General features: G+C 44.3%; 1 protein-coding gene across 4 annotated transcripts in view; it reads left to right on the top strand.

Moving 5' to 3' along the window:
* The window catches only part of INSC (INSC spindle orientation adaptor protein), a 128,119-nt gene that overhangs the window by 24,677 nt on the left and 79,980 nt on the right, over positions 1 to 23,462 (top strand). For all 4 annotated transcript variants that reach the window (XM_057553072.1, XM_007174881.2, XM_057553073.1 and 1 more), the window contains exon 2: positions 14,901 to 15,001. In XM_057553072.1, coding sequence (XP_057409055.1) covers positions 14,901 to 15,001 — 101 coding nt within the window. The remainder of the gene's footprint in view (positions 1 to 14,900; positions 15,002 to 23,462) is intronic.

The raw sequence follows: 23,462 nt of genomic DNA, 5'->3' as shown, positions 1-23,462 counted from the left end.
TATCAAAATTATGTCAGTCTTATAAAATGAAGTATGTTTTCTTTTATTCTTATTCTTCGGAAGATCTTGACAAAGGAAGAGTTATCTTTCCTTTGAATGATAGAAACTCATCTGTGAACTTCTCTGTGCCTGGTGTTTTCCTTAAGGGAAGAGTTTTAACTATTGATTAATTTATTCAGTAGGTATAGATCTATTTCTTCTTGAGTCATTTTTGGTAAATTGTATTTTTATAGGAATTTATCTAGTTTATTTATGATTTCAGTGATATTGCAGAATATTCTTGTCCATATAATATTATCCACCATATTCTTTTATTTCTGCTGCATTTGTAATAATAGACTCACTTTTATTGCTAATATTGATTTTTTGTGTTTCCTTTCTTTTTTCTGATCTTACCAGTAGTTCTCTATTTTATTTGTTTTCGAAAACGAACGCTATTGGTCATTTCATTTGTGTTTATGTTTTGTTTTGTGTTTTTGTTGTGTTTTGCTTAATGTTTGCTTCTATCTTAACTATTTTTCTCTTGCTACTTTCTTTGAAATTATTCTCTTCTTTTCAAAATTTCTCATGTTGTTAGAAGTTAGAATTCTTCCAATTTTCATATTTTCTAATTTAAGCATGCAATTTTTGCTCTTAATTTTACTTATCAGTATACTATATGATTTATTTTTAAAAATTTTTTAGTACTTTAAAAAAATTTATTTATTTTTATTTATTTATTTTTGGCTGCATTGGGCCTTCATTGCTGTGCATGGGCTTTCTCTAGTTGTGGTTGAGCGAGGGCTACTCTTTGTTGCTGTGCACGGGCTTCTCATTGCGGTGGCTTCTCTTGTTGAGGAGCATGAGCTCTAGGCACGTGGGCTTCAGTTGTTGTGGCATGTGGGCTCAGTAGTTGTGGCATGTGGGCTCAGTAGTTGTGGCTTGCGGGCTCTAGAATGCAGGCTCAGTAGTTGTGGTGCACGGGCTTAGTTGCTCCACAGCACGTGGGATCTTCCCGGACCAGGGGTTGAACCCATGTCCCCTGCATTGGCAGGCGGATTCTTAACCACTGTGCCACCAGGGAAGCCCCTATACTATATGATTTTTATATGTATGTTTTCATAAGCATTCATGTTTATTTTCTAATTTCTGTTATAATTTCTCCTTTGACCTATGACTTGTGTGCTTAAAATATCCAAACATATGGAGGTCTTCATATTGGGGCAGAGATTACAATCTGTAGGATACCAGTCATTTGAAAATTGCTGAAACTTGCTTTAAGATCCAGTCACTAGTCATTAAAAAAAAATCATGACTCATGAATCCTTGAAAAGAATGTGTATTCCTGATAAGTTGAATGCAGTGTTCTGTTCATAAACATTAACTCTAACTTAATTGTGACATTCAAATCTTCTGTATCTTTACTGATATTTTTTTGGCTTGAGCTGTCAATCAATGACAGAATTGTGTTGGAATCTCCATCTGTGATTCTGAACTCATTCATTTCTCCTTGAAATTTTATCAGTTTTTATTTTGTATATCTGTATTATTGTTATTATGTGCGTCATTATTATATCTTCTTGATAGGCTGAACTTTTTATTTTTATGTAGTGCATCTCTTTACCTCTATAATGCTTATTATCTTAAACTTTGTTTTGTATCATATGAATACATTAACACCAGAATTCTTTAGGTAAATATTTCTATGGTATATCATTTGTTGTCTTTAACTTAAAGCTGTTTCGGGTGTTTTTGTTTTAGGGATATTCCTTGTAGCCAGCACATAGCACACTTTCTCTCTTTCCTTCTCTCTCTCTCTCTCTCTCTCCCTCCCTCTCTTTTTTCTCTTTCTCTCTCTCTGTCTGTAATGCATGCTTTATAATCTTTGCTTACAAGTGGCTAGTCTAGTTTCTCTCTCCTTACTGTCATTACTATTATTCACTGATACACCCCCCACCCCCACCCCACACTTCTTTCCTCTTTTGGATTTTTTTATTACTTGTTTTTTTCCCCATCTACATATTTGAAGGGTAATATCTATCTCTACCTCTATGTGTATTCTTTTGGTTGGTTACCCTAAATATTATAGCATTAATAATAACCTAATAAGGCTAAAGTTAATTTACATTTCTATTTTCCTCCTCCCAAATAAAAGAAAATTAGAACACTTTAACTTACTTTAGTCATCCCCTTCTGAATTTACATATACATATTTGAGATTTCTCTTTCTTTCCATATCCCACAAATGAGGTATTATTATTGTTTCTTACAGTCAAGGTTTGTTTGTATTTACTCACATAGTAAACGTAAGTTTACTCATCATTCTTTCTTATATTTCAAACCTTCCTTCTGACATTATATTCTTTCTGCCTGAAATAATTCCTTTAGAATTTCCTTTGGTGTGGGATTTTTACTTGTTTGAAAATGTACTTATTTCCTTCTTATTCTTGAAAGAGAGTTTCTTTGGGGATAGAATTTTAGGATAATTATTTTCTGTAATCAGATATTTTTCCACTCTCTCCTGACTTTCATCATTGTTATTTAATGGTCACCTGTAAATCTAATTTCTCTCTTTCTCTGTCTGTCTCTCTGTCTCTGTCTCTCTTTTTACCTTTGGATGCTTTCAAAACTTCTCTGTCTCTTGTGCTCCTTAGTCTTATGAGTTATCTAGGGTATGTATATCTTTTGCATTTTTCCTGCTTGGGATTCATTGGGATTTCTGGATTTGAAAGTTGTTTTGTCTTTCAAAAATTTTGAGAAATGTTTCAGCCACTATTTTTTGGATATCACTTTTCCCCCTATTCTCTCTCTTATCTCCCTTTAGAAATCTGAGTAAATACTTGTGAGGCTATTTTACTTTCTATTCCTTAGCTTTAGTTCTCTCGTATTTTTTGTCTCTTTCTCTCTCCGGGCTGCATTTTAGATTATTTCATTTGTTTTGTCTTTTAATACACCAATCCAATCTTTAGCTGTGATTAATCTGTCCAATGAGTTTTTCACTTTAATTATTATATTTCAAATTTATATAAGTTCTATCTGGTTCTTTCTGAAATCTGCTTGATCATATTTTATAGCCTCTGTTCCTTGAAAATGTTTCCAAGACTGTCTTTTATTTCTTGAAGCTAAATTCTCTAATCGAGTGTTTTCCCTTCATAGATAATGTGAATTCAGGCTACAAACCTTTCTGAAGGTCATATTGTGGTCATTAATCTCAGGAGAGACTTTACTTCCCTTTAACCCAGCATCAAAGTTGGGAAAGACAACTTTTCTTGCACCTTCTGAATAGGAGATTTATTTCTCATTCACCTTTGCATTGGGTTTCTGACCTTCTAGACCACTATTTTATTGTTTCCCTAGCCCCTAGGATTTGTCCCTTGTCTGCCCTACCCCATACATACATGGAAAAGAAGCTTAGGGAATACAGCATTCAGCAGATATTCTCAGGGCAAAAACTGCCTTCCACTCTTGCTTGTTATTATTGGTTCCTGCTTTTGCTTTCCTTTTGGTTTCTCCAGATTTCCTACATTTTTGCCAGCTAAGTGATACATTTTAAAAACATTAAAACATCTTTATCAATCCTTTAAAATTTTAAAAATGTTAAAACATCTTTATCAATCCTTTAAAATTCTTCTTATGAAGAAGTATTTTAAGATATATGTTGTACCATATTGCTGTACATAAAATTCCTGTGTGAACTTTCTCTATAAGAAGAGAAATCAATTTTCAAGTAAAAATCAGATGCTAAAACATAGTGGCATAGTATGGATTTCCTTAAAGAGAGGGTACAGTCATTACCCTCACTCAACTTACTAGCTATGTACAGTAGCAAATTATTGAATCTCTGGATCTTCATTTCCATGTCTTCAAAATGGGGATAATAGTAGTACTAATTATTTTGAAATTTTTTTTGGAAATAAATTAACTTATAAAAAGAACCTAGAAGTGTACTTGACATACAGTTAAGTACCCAATACCATATTTCATTAAATTTAAGATGCCACAGATTGTAAGATGCCCTGTGACTTCATAAAAAAGAAAACATGCTTTCAATTAAACTATGACACAATGCAAAGATGCCATTGACTGAAATTACATCCCAATTTCATATGTTAAAATATGAAAAAAATGCATCTTAGAACCATCTGACAATACTAAATTTTGGCTATTATGAATGGATACATATAAGCAAAGACTACAGTGATTGAGAAATGGAACCTTAGTCTCAATTGATAGGACTTTAAATGTTTGTAGATATTTATTCCATTCTACCATTACCTCATCAACTTCTGGACTCTGGCTGTATTGTGCATGAATTAGAGTCCATGTCCAGAAGGCTAATTGTCAGTAGACAAACACAATATTCTACCATCTTCTCCAAGACTGAAGAAGAAGGGGAAAAACGTATTTATTGAGAGATCTCTGTGCCTAGCACACTTATGAGTGACTTAAATATCATATTTACTTTAATTTTCACAATTAGGTTAATTAAGATTAGTTGGTGCAACAAACGACCCCCCAGATATTAGTGACTTAGCACATTATGTTTATTTCTTGCTTACTACACAGACTGATATGGGTTGGGTGACTCTGCTTCAAACTGTGATTCAGGACTCATCTTCTTCCATCTTTTGGCTTTGCCATATTGGCCTTTCCAGATGCTCTGGCATCACTCAGGAGACAGAAAGGGGAAGAGAGAGGACCAGGAAGAAAGCATACCTTTCATTACAATATAATTAAAAAAAAATTTAAGACATCAGAGTTTGATTTATTCCTAGGTAACTTGTTGGAGGAAGAAATTACTATAGGTTAGGGTGGTTGGAGGCCTCCCAGATGAAGTAGGATTAAAGCTGAGTCCTGAAACATTGATATTACTTAGAGATAGAAAAAGAGAGTTGAGGAGATTTCAGTCTGGATGTGCTGGAGTGGCATGACCAATGCGTAGAATTACAGAAGAGTAAGATGTTTTTGGAGAACCATGAAACATTCTCTTGGGGAATGACTAACATTTATTGAGCTCCTACTCTGTGCTAGATACTGTGTAAAGTACTGTTCAGGTGCTACTGTGATATATGGCTTCCTAAACATAAATGAGCCTCAATAAGACAGCATTCTACGAATGGGCTGTTTTTCATGTTTGACCCACTCCGTGCCCCAATTAATTAACTCAGATAATCATATTTGGAACATGTGGTCCAAGTACCTGACACTGCACCCTCACATAGAGGATTCTTTATCTGAGGACGTTATGATAATGACAGTAGGATTTGTTGAGAATGACTGTGTTGTGCTCTCACTCTGGGTTATTCTATTTACAGTCAATGGCCCTAGAATGGGTTCCGGTTCCCTGTCTTTTGTTCCTTTTCATTAGTGAGCTGCTGAGAACCCTTTGCCATTGCGGCTGAGCCAAAGTTCTGGTTCAGTCTGGACTCTCCTTCAAATGCCCCACACTACTTGGGTCACATAGGGTATGAACTGGGATGTTAATTGTTTCTTCATGGCCAATGTTACTGATTATAGAAAATGTCTTAGTGTCGTTGTTTGTGCTTATTCAAAGCATGGTGTCTATGTATGAGGTCTTTATCAAATCTCCTCCATGGGAGGCTTTTCTTCTTCTCAATATATGTAATATATCCTGCTTTTTAATCCCCTTTAGTGTGAAGCAGCTCTCTGGGCCCGAGGTCTGGGTCGGAAATGGATCCTTCCTTAGGCACAAAGATAGATATCATGAGACTTCCCTTGTGACACCTTTAACTTGTCTCCCTGGGTCAAAGTAGTTATGGTACTGTTATTTCACTTGCTCTTATAAGCATCATGCATGATCTTATGTGATTCCTACAACAACCCTGAAAATAGATTCAATTCCCATTTTCCAGATGAAGAGGCTGAAGGTCAGAGAGCCCTAGTAAGAGACAAAACTGGGATTGGGATTCCAATCCCGAGCTTTTGGATTTCCATAACCTCATCATGCTACTTTCCAGATGTTATTGAGTAACCTCCAGTTTGGAGGATTTGAGAAGGAAATTAAATCAGAGAAGGTCGGACTATCATGGTTGTTGATGTAGCACTATGGTCTGCTTATGGCTTTAGAAGTAAGAGAAAATGACATTTGTGAAACTGCAAAAGAGTGTACCGTTTCCTCTCTTCTGTCCTCTTTCCCAAGGGTATATAGACGCCCCTCAAGCTGGGTCCTCATCATGACTCAGAGAGGGAAATAGCTTGCCCAGCGTGACCTCTGAGCGTGATTTATGAAACAGGATGTATCCAAATTTTCACCACATTGGAGCTACTCAATTTTCTCTAATGGCCTTTATCTGAGAGTTATGTCTATTCGTGGCAGCCACGACCAGTAAGTCATTAGCTTAAAGTATACTGATTGTTAATTTTAGCATCCTGGGCCCTGGGCCCAGTGACAGAGGACTCTTGCTTTTGCAAATTGAAGCTAAAGAACATTCGAGCAGTTGGCTGACATTTACATCAGGAAAAGTTAGAAAGTAAGAAGGGATAGTTAAAAAGTTAATGAGTAAGAAGCAGTTGACTAGCTGGACATAGTTCAGGAGGTGGCAGAATGGCCTCTGTTTGGCTGCCTCTCTACGGGTACTGTTTTCATCAGAAGAGAAATGGAACCAATCTTTATATCAAGCACCCCTGGGTGCAAGGTACTTCATATATGTGATCTTACTGATCTGCACAGCAGTGCCATGAGGAAGGAACCATCACTTCCATTTCATCCTTATGATATAGGAACCCCGCTTTACAGATAAGGAAACCTACTACCCAAGGTCACACAGCTAATAACTGATGGAGCTGGGATTTGAACCTGGGCAGTCTGCATTCTTAACCAACAGAGCTCTGGATGGTGGTGGCCCAAAGACCCAGCCAAGCCTCCCTCAGGGACTGCATACCACCTAAGGTCTTGGAGGTCTGGGGCACCATTTTCTCACTTATGACCCTTAGAAAATCACCAGCTCAGGGCCAGCTCACAGATGCCAGTAACTGCAGTTTCCTTGTGTGGCTCAGGGCTTGGTGCTCCTCTCATGGGCATGTGGGGTGTCAGAGCCCTGGTGCTGGGAAGGGCCCACCCTGAGTCACAGGATGGGGGCATCCATGGCTTTCCTGCATCCAGGAGCCTGGACCTCCCTACAGGATTGCTTCTCATGCTCCTTCAGGGGAGGCTGCTGAGGGTTGGCTTTGGCAAGTTGGAACCATTTGGGGGATGGATGGTCATGTTAATCAGGGACTGGGACACATGGGCCTCAGCCAGGAAAGCTTGACGGGGCTCTTTTTCCTCCAACCTTTGGGGACTCATGGGCACCTCTGAGTCAACCTGCCTGTCCCATTCCAAGGCTGAGCTGAATCAGACTAGGAATCCCTGGAACTTCCCTGTCCACTGTCCATTCCCCTGTGCTTGGTAATCATAGCAGAGGAGAGAGAGCAGGTGTAATTATCCCTGTTTTACAGATGGGGAACTGTGGCGCCATTGATTTCCTAGGGTAAATCACGCTGAACCTGGATGGGTCTCTTCAGACTCTTAACAGGCAAAGCCTTCTTTGGATTTCCCATGGGAGGAGTTTATGGGAGTGAGGAGACCTGGGTGCAGGCCCCAGGTGTAGCTCAGCTTACTGTGTGACCTCAAGCAGATTTCTTCCCCTCTCTGAATGTCTATCTGTTCATGCTGACCTCTCTGTGCTTCAGTTTCCTCATCTGAAAACTGGGGACAATAATAGTAACTTACTTCATAGAGTTATTTTGAGGATTAAGTGTAAAGCATTTAGAACAGTGCCTGACACACAGCACCTAATAAGTGTTTCTCCCTCTACTCCTCCTCATTTTTGTATTATTATTATCATTATTATTATTATTACAAGGGGGTAATCGCTAATGCTTCCTATTAGTTCTAATACTCTAAGATTATGATGTGAGCTCCTCCAAGAAGGCTGCCTGGATTTTGGCTGGCAGCTATGGCCTTACCCCTGTCAAGTTCATGGACATATTTGTGCGTATGGGATTCCTGTTACTTTCCAGGTAGGGGCTAGAAAGTAGATGTATCCAGTTAATCAGGTGGAGGCTTGGGATCTTGTCTGTGCTTTACTGAAACTATTCTGGCCCCAGAACTGAGGAGCAGGGCTGAGGTCTGGGTGGGCCCCCTCTACCTGATGCACAGTCTTTCTGGGCTGTCCATCCAGGCTTTTCAGGGCCTGAGGGGATAAGGCTGGCTCTGTGAGCCCTGAGGTCTGTTCTGCCTACTTGCTGGGCTCCTTCGTCTGACAGCTGTGAGGGGCCCTCGGGGGCCTCCTCCAGGGAGCCAGCGCTCTCTATATTTCATGAGTCTCGGTCCATTCAGCAGGGCTGGGTGGCAGCTTGCTTGGTTTCTTGCATCTCCCCTGGGAATAAGCGTTTTTAAAGTATCTGATCACTGTAGGAGGCTGGCCACCGCAGCTATCAGTACTGAAGTATCTCTGATGACTATAGCCACCCATGGTAGACAGGTCACACAGAGGCCCGGAGAGGGAGTGAGGAGGGAGGCCCATTGTCGTTACTTCACAAAGCTCATTGCATCCCTCCTTTCCACCCCCAGGTCCCCACCTCTCCAGCCCTAGGGCTTTGGGTGGGGGGGTCCCCTGGGAGATTGTATTTGTAAATGAACTCCGGCTGTCGGTCTCATTCCCTGAGGCCCATCCACTCCACTGTTCACCATGGGAGCTGAAATTCCACTCTGATTATTTCACTCTCCTGCTCAAACACCTTCAGTGGCTCCCATCATCCACAGGATAGAATCTAAAGAATCAGTTCCTTTTGTATGTAGGACTATAGAGGCACCTTCCCTCCAGCCCCTGGGGGAGTCCCTAATACCTGCTCCACTTTCTGGTCTCCTTGCTATGGCTCACACTGCTCTCCTGACACTGAATGTCTTTGTCCCATCTTCACCTGGCAAAATCCCACCCTGCATTTAAGACTCACCTCCTCTAAGAAGTCTGGGCTATTCCCCAGCTGAAAGTGACCACTACTTTTTCTGTATTTCCATGCCACTGGGATAGCTTTCTCTGAACTCTACCACCAGCCCAGAGGGCTCCAGCCTTCTAGAAACACTTGCAGTTCCCTAACCTTACCATGCTCAGGATTCGGTGCCTTTCACACGCCCTTCCCTCTGCCCGCACATACTTCCTTCCCACCCCTTCTCCTTCCCTTATTCCCACATTCCTCTCTCAGCTTTGGGAGCATGTCCTGAGAAACCTTCCATGACCCCTCCCACCACCTTCCATTCTCACCTACTACTGCTTGGAGGCCCTCTGGACCTCCCTTAGCATCCCCTTGGTTACCTGTTGTTGCAGTTTTCGTGCAGCTTTGGGACTGTCTGTTGGTACACCTGTCTGTCTGGAGAACCTGATGAGCATGGAGCTGGGGGTAGGGAGGGAGACTGCCCAGGGGTACCACCAGACAGGGAGGACTGCAAAAACTCAGGAGGGGCAGGTGGCTTTGTCTCATGGATGTTAGGAAGCAGAGCCCTTTCCACGAAGTGTGTATGGTTGCAAAAGGCCCTCCAACTGTTGTCTCACTGAATTCTCTCAACAGCATGGTGGAAATAGGTACCTTTGTCTCTGGTTTACCAGTGCGGAAGCTGAAGTTCCTTCCATAAGAACTCACCTAGTCAATCAACAAATGTTAATTGATCTGATTGTTATGTACCAGGCACTGTGTCAGGAAGGGGGTGGGGTGGTGGGAGTGGGGAGGAGATACAGCAGGTCAGACCTAGTGCCCACCCCTGGGATGATCCTCAAGGGAGAAAGACGTTAAGCACTAATTTCACAGTGAATTGTTTAATTATAATTGTGATAAATTCCATGGAGGAGAAATAATGAGGGGGTAGGGTATTGTATGATGAGGGACTTGACTGAATCCCTGGGTCAGTGCCTCTCCTACCCTCCCCCCCACCCCCCGTTCCCCAGCTCCCATTCCTCTCTCTGTTGCTGCTGCTGGAGCTTAACTGCTTTCCACAATGTTTGCTGTTCTGCTCCCGTTGACAGCCCTAATGGATTCTGCAGATGAAACAATCCCAGCCCTGCCTTGAGCTGTACTCGGATTGGCCCATTAGACAACGGCAGAAGCTGCCCTTGCTCCTGGTTCTAATTGAATAATTTACTGTAAATAGCCTTCATTTCCACCAGAGCCCAAGCTGGCTCCTTAGCCAAACGGAGGTGAGCAAGGGCTGCCTCTAATGGGATGCAGGAGCAGAAATGAGCAGTTGTCCCAGCAGGCATTGAATTAAATCAGAGACACTTAAGGCTTCAAGTCCTTCTTGTAAACGAGCCACTCCTGGTGGGGAGACACAGCCGAGAGCCCTGCAGAACCCAGGCTGCCAACTCCGGGGTAGGATTTCCAATGAATTAGGAAGGCCCTTGGGCTGCGGGTGGAGGTGATGGAGTTTCCTCTTTCCTGCTACGCCTGCAGGTGTCCTTTTCACCTCTCTCAGGGGCAAGGTAGCATCTCTGCCTGAGACATATTTCTCAGCTCTTCCTTCCATGAGGAAGTATACTCCCACTTTGAGGCTAGCACGTGCCAAGTGCATGATATATTACATTGAATTATATTATATTATATTAATCTATAAGGGAGTTTTATGAGTGATCTCATTTAATGCTCATGAGGCTCCTAGGAGGCAGGTATAATCAGAGAAACCACATTCATGAGGGCTGATGCTTTTCCTAGGGTCATGTACTTATCAGGCACAGAATCAGGATTTGAATCCAGATCTACCAGACTCCAAAATTCAAGTTCATTCTGCAATACCAGCGAGGACAGATGGCATGGGGCAGAGGGGTTACCTTGAATTCATTCTTGGTTTCCTGACACGCTGAGCAGCTTTGGAGGGGTTCTACTCTCTCTGCTCAATAGGATGAGTCTGGCTTAGGGCAGTGGGAGGGGGCAGCCACCCAGCACGCTTGAAACAGGTCTCTCTACAAAGCTGGTGACACTTTATTTATTTATTTATTTATTTTTAACATCTTTACTGGAGTATAATTGCTTTACGATGGTGTGTTAGTTTCTGCTTTATAATAAAGTAAATCAGCTCTACATATACATATATCCCCCTATCTCCTCCCTCTTGCGTCTCCCTCTCACCCTCCCCATCCCACCCCTCTAGGTGGTCACAAAGCACCAAGCTGATCTCCCTGTGCTATGCGGCTGCTTCCCACTAGCTATCTATTTTACATTTGGTAGTGTATATATGTCCATGCCGCTCTCTCACTTCGAAAGCTGGTGACACTTCAGGCTTTAGCTGGGACTGTGGCTTCCCATCCCCTGATCCCTTTAGGACCCATAACTCTGTCCTTACGACTCACCAAAGGAACCAACCAATGAGCAACAGGAGAGATGCCCCCACTGTCTGTGCCCCTCTTCCTCCCACCATTTGGGTGCAGTGTTTGGATGCTTCATTTTTTGAGCACTGTTCTGTCCTCTGGCCGTGTCACTGAGGTCCTACACTTAATGAAGCTGGAGGACTCGTGGTTTCGGAGGTGGGAGCAGTGGGAGGTGCTGGTGAGAGGGAAGAGGGCTCAGCTGTGTGTGAAGGGTAGAGGCTGGGTGTTGCCCCCATGGAACGGAGTCAGGCTTCCTGTTAGCAAATGCTGGACCTGTGTCACTTCTGTTGCTCTTATCATCTTCACCTGCTCCAGCACCTCATCTCCCCTCTGATCATAAAACCTGGATACCAGTCCTCTGTCACCTACTAGCTGTGTGATCTGGGGCAGTGCACGTAGTTCCACTGAATTTCAGAGGTCTCATCCGCAACAAGGGGATGATGATAGTATTAAATGAGTTAATACTATACGAAGCATTTAGAACAGTGCCTGGCACATAGTACACACTCAAAAAATATTAGCAATTATTATTATTATTATTTGCATTTTTATAACATCAGCCAGATAAACTCTTGGTAGTCCCTATCTCACCTTCCAGATTTTCCCTCTTACCTGTTCCCCATGCCCAGTGAATAGGACCTGTGGCTCCTCTGAGAGCTAATCTGATTCACAATCCCGGCTTCAGCCACGTAGGTGCACAGTCCCACACTGAGCAAGATGGGGTTTCAGACATCCAGGATTTTGTCCCATTGAGGGAAAGAGGCATAAATAATACAGTCTGTGCCTAGGGCAGTGATACACGTGCAGCCCAGATGTCCCCAAGAGGGCTCTCCAGCCTCTGGGAACACGTGCAATCACATGAACCAAGGTTTTGTTAGCAGGCAGCCTCCAACTGGCCTAACTGCTGGGAAGCTGTGGATGAAATGGAGGAATGAGGACATCTCAGCCGGATGTTTTAACAAAATCAAGATATATTAGGTTTATTGCATCCCCCTCAGCTGAGAGCCCAGCGGTTGCTAATGAAAAGGAAGAAATTGTTTGAGCATGATTTGTTCCATCTGGGTTCTAGCTGGCTTCTCCCTGACCGGCTCACAGGCCAGTGATTAGGAATCTGTTCTAGAATTTCGTGGTCACCAAGATGTGTTTCTGGAATCTACCTCTTGGAAAATCAGGATATTCTCCTGCATTCAGGGACCCTTTCTCGGGGCCCCTCAGATACGACTTGATCAGATCCAGGAGGTCCTCCAATATTCTAGGGTGTGCTCACAGAATCCTAACTTGTTCACACTTTAAAGGGCCTTGGAACTTCCTGTGTCCTTAAACTTTCCTTACTGTCACTTGCCTTAAGCTTATTCCCTCTTCAACCTTTTTGCTCTGCCCCCTTTCTTCTCCATGATGAAGATGGAGCTAAAATAAGATCTGCTTGCTCACTGAGCTCTGATCACGTCAAAGCATTCACTCTGAGATGGTGGTATTTCCCTTTTTGGTTCTTTCATCAAACACATTGAAAACGGAACAAATACCTCATCTTGTTGTTTCTAGCTTTTTTCTTTTGTGCCATTCTTTTCAGGCTGCTGACTCACTGGGTTCCAAAAATATACCTTCTCAATAATGAAAGTAATGAAAGTAATAAAAATCGTGATACTCCTGATGATAAAGAGGCCTCGTGGGGCACTGTTATTGTGCTAGGTGCTTTATATGCTGTATCTAATTTTCTGCATCTCCCCTGGCAAAGCTGACCACGGGGCTGAACACACCGCAGACTCTCAGGACATAATAATAACTATTTATTTAGCTCTCAATCTGGCCTGACACTTCTGCATTCCTGATCTTATGTCATTGTTATAATAGCCCTGTAAAACAGATACTATTATTCTCAGTTGCAGATGAAGAATTAGGGCTCAACATAAATGTATTAAAAATTCATTCCACTCATTATTTCTATAGACATATCGAGTGTTTGCTAAGTGCCCAGCCCTTGGAACCAAGTGGTCCCCGCCCTCCAGGGTCTCACAGTATAGTGGGGTCTGCAGAGCAGGGAACAGGAAGTGACAGTGAGTCTCTGGAATGATCTAAACCCCTAGTTTATTCTGGGCTTCTTCCTCCCTATACTTTTGAGATTCACTTTTTTTGTCTTTTATTCCAAGCATCACAAGGGGTACTTTATGTCCAGCCACATCACTATTAATTAAAGTCCTCCTCCGTTCTTTTCTCATAAGGGTCACTTTTAATCATAGTGTAAGAGTTTAATTTTTCTGGGCTTGAATTGCTGCCCTCCTCAGCTGTATCCTCCCACAAGTTCATACTTGTGGTTTCTCTGAATGTCTTGAAATCTGCTGTCCTCAAGCTCAGGATATGACAAGTGACAGACAACCATCTCTTGACTATTGCTTTACCCAGGCAAAGGTGACAGAATCTCCATTTTCTTCAAGGAGGGCTTCTTCATTGGCTTGGAGAAAGAGGTGGCAGAGAGGGAAGAATGGGGATGGGATGGGGAGGCAGGAGACAAACAGGTGGGCAGCTGATTTTATGGAGGAAGAAGAACACTGTTGTCTTGGTCTAACCTATGAGGCACAGGCAAGCCAAGTGGGTGCTCAGTGCTGGGATTGGAGGCCCCGGAACCTGGATCACCTTTATCAGTTAGGCTGCTTTTGGGTATACTAAACCAAAATCCTCACTTAGACAAGAACTTTATTATTTTACATACTAGGAAGCCCAGAGGTGGGCCAGACTCAGCACTGGTTGATTCAGTGGCTCAGTGATCAAGAATGCAGGTTTTTTTCCTCTGTGTGCCTGCTTTCTTCTCCAGCTGGGTCCCCTCTTGATTGCAAGGTGGTCTCTAGCAGCAATGGAGCAACGTGGTTCCTTGTTCAGGTCCAATGGGAGGGATACTATCTCATCTTGTGGCTGACTTGCAGTTAAGGACAAAGTTAACTTTTCCTAGAAGCAATTCTGTCATGGCTCATTGGCTTTAATTGAGTTACATGCCTATTCCTAAACCAATTCCTGGCAGTTTGGGTGAAATTACATCATATAAAGTGGAATGGATTTGGGGAAGCAACCACCATGCCCATTACAGGGTCACATTTCCCAGGCATAAGCAAAGTGAAGAACCTAGTACTATGACAGTATATATTGATAGTTAGGGAATTAGCATAGAGAGTTGCCAGATTTAGCTAATAATACAGGATGCCCAGTAAAATGTGAATTTCAGGTAAACTCTAAACTTTTTAAGTATAAGTATGTCCTATGCAATATTTTCTAGTCTATGTGTCCCAATATTTGGTGCAAAGCAAAATGGGTTAGGTACGTGTTGGGCCATGAGACATAAGAAAAGATTCTAGGGGTTCATAGTGGGCTAGGGGCTTAGAATCAAGATCAGATCTGAGTCCTGCATCGCTTGTGTGAGGATAGTGGAGTATAAACTGGTTCAAACAGCAGAGGGCCGGGGGCCTTCCCTCCACACCTGAGATGACTCCCTGTGGCCAGGATTTGGGAGAGAAAATGATTGCACCTCCTCACTCGGCGGGCCCTCGTTGACCCCATCCTGCCTTCTCTTTCCAGGGCCCCGACCGCTGTGGGCAGGCTTTGCTGCAGATTGGCGTCAACATGATGGCGCTGCCTGGAGGCCGCCACCTGGACTCCGTGCCCCTGCCGGGTCAGCGGTAAGTCCCACTGCTGTGTCTCAGGGCCAGGCCTGCCCCATCTGGACTCTGGCTGAGGCCCAGCCCCAGGATCCTGAGGTTTGCAGGTGGCCCCTTCTCTCTGTGCACTGTGCTGGGGAGGAGGCTTAGGACAAGGTATCGGGGATGCCACAGTCACTCAGCAAATAAAAACGGAACTGGGCCCTGGGGCACAGAGGAGTCAGCCACATCCTGCCCCAAGGGGCTAGTTTAAGATCCAGGCAGACAATGAAGCAAAGAGTCAAGTGAAGTGTGCTGCTAAGATAGGGGACCCCAGAGGCACCTCTGGATCCGGCCAGGGCCAGGAGGCTGGAGCCACTGGGGGAAGTGGCCTCTCTGAGCCTCTTGGAAGAGGTCAGCCTACCATTAGGTGGCTTTCTCCCAGAGCACCAGGGAGAGGAGTGGGCACAGAGCTGATCCTTGGCAAACACTTGTTGCCCTGAGCTGGGCAGTGTGGGGAGGGGGAGGGAGGAATAACACTGAACAGCAGGTGAGGCCTGGATGATGAGCTGAGATGGAAAGACCTGAGGCTCTAGAGCTGCCTTCACACAGGTGAAAGGGATGGGGAAGCAGGTATAGATCTGACATGACTGGTCCTGGAGCCCTGAGACAGAAGCAAAAGTGGAGGCACCAGGGCAGCAAATCTATGAGGACCAACTGTCCCGGTTTGCCTGGGACTGTCTGATTTTGGCACTGAGATTCCTGTGTGCCTGGAAACTCCTCGGTCCTGGGCAAACTGGGATGGTTGGTCACTCTAATGCAGGTTTGATCTATGGAGGAACTTTGCAGTTTGAGTGCTCAAGGCTCAAACTTAGCCCTTCATTTCTTGCTCAGACATTTTGATGGGGATGTTTCGAGGCAGCAGAATCCAAGTAGCCCTTGCAAGGCCGTTAAATCGTTGTTTTGTTATGTAGTGTTTTGCTTTAAATATATTATGGTACCACTACCATCTCATCTCTACTAACCCCTCACCTGAATTGCAGGGGGTTTCAACTTATTTACGTCATTCGTTTCTATATTGTTTGTTTGATTTTTGAGTATTATTTTATAATCAGAAAAGAGTGGAACCGTTCTAGATGAAGAGGAATCTTAGTCTTTCCATCGCCTGTCCTGCCCAGGTAGTAGGTTGGAAACTGTGTATCCAGATGGGCAGCAGCAGCTGTGGCAGTAGGGCTTTGGGACACCTCCACAGAACTCATGGGTGTTGGGATGGTCAGACCAGAGGCTGTGCTGGGGGTGGGGAAGCTGTCATCACAGGGCTGTTTAGGACAGTGGTTAGGAGTTGGGACCCACTCCTCCACCCAAACTTGATTCTTGGTTCTGCTACTTATTAGCTGTGACCTCGGGCTTCAGTTTATTGATCTATGAAATGGAGATATTTATACTTACATCATCGGGTTGTGATGAGACTTTATAAAGATGTATAAAGATATATAAATCACCTGCCTGAAACATAGAAACTGCTCAATCAACGTTAACTTCTTCTTTAAATAAAGAGTAAGTCCCCGGACTAGAAAATACGGAGCCAAGGTAGATCACATCCTGACACTCTTTCAGCCCCTGGGAACCACTGATCTCTCTCTTCCAAGCTCCTCAGAATTTTTGAAGATAAAAGAAAGTTAAATTACATAAAAATGATTTAGGAATCAGATCATTATCCTTTTGGAGTCAGGACAGGTTTTTTAACTGATATTGTACAGTAAATACCTTGGGAGGAAAACACCAGACTAATATGATTCCACGAACACTGCAACCTGCAAAAAAAAATGTTTGTTTAGAATGTCTTCAACCTTACAATTCTGTTAGAGCAAAGCAGGCTGCAGAGAGAAGGTGGTATTTCCTTTAATATAGTCATAGCCTGGCATTGGCAGGGCAGACCTCCCCAGGACATTGGGGGAATAGAATCCTATTAATCCTCTACCACCCTATTAATCGTCTGTGTTCTAGAAGCCTGTGCATGAGCGACATTCACAGCGGAGGCTCATGTGTATTTACAGGATGTCAGAGGGGTTCATTTGTCCAATCTGATGCCACATTATGGGCAGACAATAGCAACCACCTCTTCTTTCCTCTTGTTCCAAGCTGTAGAGGCCTCTCTCGTGGGGAATAGCACCGTGGTTATTGTCTCCAGATAAATAATTAATGCTGGATAATTGACTTCTTTCCTTTGTGTTCCACTGAGGCTGAATTTCACTCTGGAGTGCCATTGTTCATCTCAATGTACAAAATAAATAAATATGGTCAAGTTGTGTGGGATCATCTCACAGCCTGGGTGAATCATATGGGTTAGGCCTTTGGTATTTGAGATCCTTACGGGTAAATAACATCAAATAGGGCTTTTCTAGGTGCAGGCTCCTGGAAGAGAACAGAGGGCAGGGGGCAACTGAGTCTGAGGCCACGCGTTGGGATCCTGAGCTGAATTGGTGTGGGCGATAGGAGGGTGTGTGATAGGTCTCTCAACACTGACTGTGTCTGAATCTCCTGGGAGGTTTTCGTATTTAATAATAATAAAACAGACAAGCCAAAGAACAAAACCCTACTCGTGGAAACTTTAATGTGGGAACTCTAAGTGGCTGAAAGCATATAGGCCTTGGAATCAGACTTGGGCTCAAATCCCAGCTCCACTTCCTGTCAGCTGTGTGACCTTGGCTGCCGCCTAACCTGTCGGAGCACCAGCTTTATTGTCTGTAACAGGGTGTCAGTCATAAGTGCTTTAAAAGGTCGTGTAAGTGCTGGGGTCCAGGAAGGAAGGTCTCTCTAGGCCTCGGCGTGCCAACCCACACGTCACCAGGCCATGCCTGTAACACTAATACACCCCTCCTCCCTCCCTCCCTCAGCAGTGGAAACCCTCGCAAGCTCAGGTTCAGATACTTCCCTGGAGGTTCACGGACTTATTGGTGGGATTGAAGGGGACAGGGGATCAGCACTCCGGGTAGCAGGAGACTGTAGCTGCTGTGTCTCTAGCTGATCTTTGCTTTCTTCTTGCGTCTCTGGTCTCCCATCTTTGTGTCTGGTACATTGATTCCCTCCATTGGCTCTGGGCTGGGTGGTAGTGGTGCTGGGACCCAGCCATGGTGGTCTGGGTGTTGCCACCTGTCTGCCTGCTCCCAGGGTTGTGCTTTCCACCATCGCAGCGTAGCCCTCATCTTCTGCAGGGATCCTGATGGCCCAGTCCTTTGATCTGACTCTCTCTATGGAGAGATTCCTGCAGGGTGGGCTGGGGGCCAGTCTGAGGGATGCACGCAGGGCCACATCCAGACATGTCCTCCCTCTCCCTCCCTCCCTTCCTTCCTTCCTTCCTTCTCTCCTTTCTTCTCTCCTTTCTTCCACTACTTCTCTTACCCACAGATCAAGCTGGGACACTGACATTTTCTCTCTGGTTTCCTGCCAGTGAGGGTGGGAATACTGATGAAAGGGCTGGGCTTCACTAACCCCCATGACAAAGTTGGCTCACTCTCATCCAGCATTTGCTAAAAGCTGGATGCTTTTACACATAGCAACTCAGTCCTCACGATAGCCCTTGTGTATTATTATCTCTATTTTGCTAATGAGGGAGCCATAGTTTAGGTCCTCTGGGAAGCAGCCATTGAGGTGGAGTTGAGATTTCAAGATGGTTATTAGGGAGTGCCTTTGGGATCAACACCTGTGGAAGGGAGAGGAAGGAAGCAGGCCTGGGCAGGGGGAGCTGGGGAGCTGGGGAGCTGTGATGCCTGCTTGATGACGACTCAGCTGACCTCACAGGGACCTTTGGGATCAGAGTTGTTCATTGGCCAGAACCTTCATATCCCACCTTGATCTGTCATTGGAGTGTGTGGGCAGGCATGACCTCAGGTTAGGTGGCTCTGAGGCAGTATCTGGGGGGCCTGCCAGCTGGGGACAGCAAGTCCTTCCTTGAGGGGGAATCTGAGGGGCACATACAACATCCATCCCATGAGGAAATGAGGCTTGAGGAGGTTAAGTCACCTACTTGTCCAGGAAAGGCTGACAAGGATCAGAGCAGAGGTACATGTTGCCAGACGGTGCTTGAACATGAGTGCCGGCCAGCATTCTATCCTGGCTGTCTTTTCCACGATGTTCTTGAGGGCATTGCACAAGCAAATCATTCACTCATTCAGGTAGTCGTTTATTTACTAGCCTTCCACATAATTTCTCAAAATATGTATTGAGTGCAGATCATGTGCTTTGTATGGGGCTTGTGTGCTTAAGGACATGATTGTGACCAAATGCGGTGTGGTCCCTTCCCTTGTGGAACTCACTACTTTATCTCTTGACTTGATCAGGCCTGGTTTTGTAGCAAGTATACAACCTGAGGCTTTTATTTGGGGTGTCTCACTGTGAGGGAATCGCTTTCTCACAATGTTTCTGTTCAGCCTGGAGTCTGAGACGAGCCAGGGCTGGATGCAGCTGCAGCTAGTGGCCGGCGGCCTCCTGGGTTGCCCCTGGCCTGCTGGCGAGGACCCACCCAGCTTCCCTGAGCCAGTGGGGCCATTGCAGCCCAGCCCGTCTCCAAGTAGATAATGGCTTGCATGTGTACACCCTTGGTCTGTGGCTGGTTTTCTGCTGCTGGGCTGCTTTCTGCGCCTGCGGTGAAATGTGCAGACTGTAATTGTCAATGGGATAATTGGATATTTTTCTGTTGTTTAAAGCGAAAGGAAGGCTAATCAAAGCTAGAATCAAATTCCCTTCCTTCTCCCATCTCCCAAGAGAAATCCACAGAAACACAGGACGTGACCTTGTAAAGGCAGAGGGACAATGATTCAATAGATATTTTTAAGAGGAGAGGTTGGATTTAAATTCCCTTATGGTGCCGGGAACTGGGATCATAGAGGTATTCAATGTTGTTGCTGGAAGTTTCCTCAGAGCTCCCTGCATTATAAGATAGGGAAATTGAGGCGCAGAGAGGGAAATGGAGCTGCCATAATACTCTTCAGGCCCCTTCCTGCCCTTTGCGGAGTCCTGCCTTTCCTGGGCTCTGTTTCTTAAGTTTAATCTCCCTCCTAGCCTCCAGTAAATTCTGGCAGCTCTGTGTCCTAGCCCCAGTGGAATCTTCTCGTTAGCAATGATCTGTAATAGATATCAATTTCATTCATTCACTCGTTCATTTGAATGAAATTTACTTCAGGCTAAGAACTTACTCTGGGCCAGGCTGTGAGTAGTACTATAATGAGTTATGTAAATGTCATCCTTCCTACTCAGTAATAAATGTCCTGAGGGCCAAAGTCATTTCTGACTCATATTTGTGCTCCTTTGGTTAAAATGCACACAAAAGGAACTCAAAAACTGGTTGTTGAATGAATAAATGTTTAATAAATGTTTGAAAACTGACTAGCAGCTGAGGAGTTTCAGGTGACTGTGAGAAATTTAATTCCATAGCTTGGATTTTGTTCCTTTCTCCAAGACACTCCTCTGTTTGTCTCCAGCAAGCTATTCTCATTCTTTACGGTAGAAAAGTGCCGCTTGGAGGGAAAGGATAAGCTAGAGTTTTACCTTGATTAATTTAAATACTGTTTCTGAATGGAAGCCAGAGATTTAATGGGTTGAAGGAGTCAGACAGTTGGAGAGACATTATTTTTTCTTCTAAAGAATAGTGATTCAGAAATATTTTTAATCTTTGGTTTTAATTCATTGGAAAAAATGTCTCTGCAATTTTGTCATTAAATGTCTTACAGGAGAGCACACTGTAGTGGGGAGAAGCAACCAGGGACCAGAGGCTGGCCTTCCTTCCATCCTGTCTTCCTTCCTCTCTTCCTTCCTTCCCAGCCCTGGCTCTACGCTAACATGCTGTGTGTTCTCAGACAATCCTTTTCCCTTTCTGAGCTTCAGTTTCTTACTCTGAGAATGAGGAGGTAGGCAAAAGTTTCCCCAGGGACCCTTTTAGCTCTAACTTCTAGAAGTCTGTGAGTGACTTTTGGATAGTCTTCCCTTTTCTTGACAAAAGTATCCCACTTTAGTGCCTCAGGGCTATGAAAGAATCTCATTGACCAAAACAAACAGGGTCTTATTCCTTCCAATGAAACTCATGAAGAGGTTTAGTGTTGGCCTTGTACCTGGGATGGAAATTGTAAGACATTTTAGTTTGGGAGCCCCTTCCAGCATTTGAGGGTGTGCCCTGTTCAGGTTTTATGGAAGCCCCATGGTACAGCCTGGAGAAGTGCTCTTCTCCAGGGGAGGGGATAGTGCGCCCTGCTTTGCTAAGTTATAGTACAGATAAATCCACGAAACCTAGCACTCCAACGTGCTTCTTGATTTGAAGTTCTTAGTTTTGACTGAATTCATTCCACCCCTCTGACTACTCTTAGCAACTTGCCATCTTCCCAACATGTGGTTCCTCGCCTCCACTGCTTTGCACATGTTGTTTCTTCTGTCTGAAATCCTATCCAACTCTGCTTCTTCTCCTGGTGAACTTGAAGGCATCCTTCCAGCGTTGGCGTGGGAAGCTTTCTCAGATACCCTAGTTTGAGCTGAACATCCTTTCTGTGCTCCCAAAATTCTTTCTTCTTACTTCAAAACGCCATATGGAGCATACTGAACCATAATTGCTTATTTACAATCATTCATTTATTCATTCAGTAAATGTTTATTGAGTGCCTATGATGTGTCAGGTGCTGTGCTAGGTGGAGAGATTATGTCTCACTGTAATAGAAGGTCCTGCCCTCTTGGAGATCATATTCTTACCATCTCTTCTTTATAATCCCAACACCTAGCCCAATACCTTGGCCCACTGGGGTGCTCAGTAAAGTTTGGAGGCCATTACCAAGTGTTCTTGGCATAGAAATGTATTCTTTCAGAAAACTCTCCACTTCACACAGCAGGTGGAATAGAGTAAGGTAGAGAAATACAAATTCCAGATTTTGAAGGAATAATTAAAGTTTCATTCTGAGTGAAAAGAAGTTAAAATGAGCCAACAGTAATGTAGGCAGAGATTTCCATAAACTAATGACCCCCAATGTTTTGGGGAACTCTGGATGCCAGGCCAGCAGGATTATCTGGCAATGAGGAACTGGTACCAGCAACTGGGGACCAGGACATGGGTCTGCTGAACTGGGAAGAATTGTTCCCTTTGGCATCTGAAGGGTCAGGCACAGTTACCTTCCCCCAGTGATGGGCTTTGAAGAATGAGGAGGGCAATCTAAGTGGCAAGAGCCGAGGCAGGGCAGAGACAGTGAAGGGGTGGGGGGACCCTTTGCAGCCAGAGTCCTGAGAGGGTCACTCCCCACTCTGCACGGTCTCCCTGGCTTCCCACTCTGGCAGTACTTCTGGTGCAAACTCGTCAGAGATCTGTGATGATGGGGCCAGTGGGCCAGTAGTTCTGTCCTGAATTTAAATAACATACACCCTGTTCTCTCCCCAAAAGAAATAAGGCAAGAGTTTGAAAAATGACTAGACATACTGTAGTCTTTAAATGATCACCATCTTTAAAAAGACATTGATAATCAGATAAGGGAAGTCCAGCATAGGAGAAAGAGCCCCAGCTGTGGATTTGAGGGTGTGAATATCAGCTAAATTGCTGAAGACCATTAAAGAACATAGCATTTATGTAAGACCAAGGTTCTGGTCTCAGACTGCATTGATTCTTGTTTCCACTTATCTACCATGAGACCTTGGCCAGGTCACTTCACCTCCCAAATCTCAGTTATGTGACCCTCATGGGATTGTTTTGAGGGTTAAGTAAGCATTAAGATTCGTTCTAGCATTTAGCACATTGTCCAGAAAGTAATAAGCACTTAATCAATTTTAACTTTATTATGACTATTAACAATGAGGTCTTAGACAAGCTAAGTAATGCCTCTAAGCCTCAGTTTCTACATCTGTAAAATGGGTTGGTAATTGCCAACCATCAAACCACTGTGAGGGCTGAAGGAGAGAGTTCTTGGTGCCAAGAGGTGCTCTATTGTTTGTAATTCTCTCTGCTTTCTGTGTGGGTAGTTAATTCCTTCTGATTTTAGACATATTTTAGGGAGCCCATTTTTTTCATACTGTAATACCTTAGTATAAGACTATACTCCTCCCTTCCCCCACCCCAACTCCACCCTGGATAATTCCAGCTTAAAATAATTTATCCGACCAGTATCCTGGTATGTGGAGATGATTGTGGTTACATCTGGCTTTGTGTTTGGAATCTGCCAGGCTCCAGAAAACCCAGATTTGGGGGCTTAGTCACCTCCTTCCAGATGTCCAGGAAAGCCACCATCAGGGAGCAAGGAGCAGGGTGACTTGGGGAGTAGACATCTACTTCTCTCAGGGGCTCTTCTGGGTACTGGACAGGGCTCCCGTGAGCCCCATTCACTGTCTGGAATGCCCTCCCTGCCCCACAGGCAAGGGGACATCTTCCCAGCATCAGGCTCAGATTCCAGCTCACCATGGAAACAGAGGAAATCCAACCCTGGTCCTGGCCCCTGGCCCCTCCAGCTCCTTGGCTGGAGACCCTACAGGCTCCTGACGG

Source organism: Balaenoptera acutorostrata, chromosome 9 (assembly GCF_949987535.1).
Source record: "Balaenoptera acutorostrata chromosome 9, mBalAcu1.1, whole genome shotgun sequence".
In the NCBI taxonomy this organism is placed as follows: domain Eukaryota; kingdom Metazoa; phylum Chordata; class Mammalia; order Artiodactyla; family Balaenopteridae; genus Balaenoptera; species Balaenoptera acutorostrata.
This window is presented reverse-complemented; position numbering and strand designations above follow the sequence as displayed.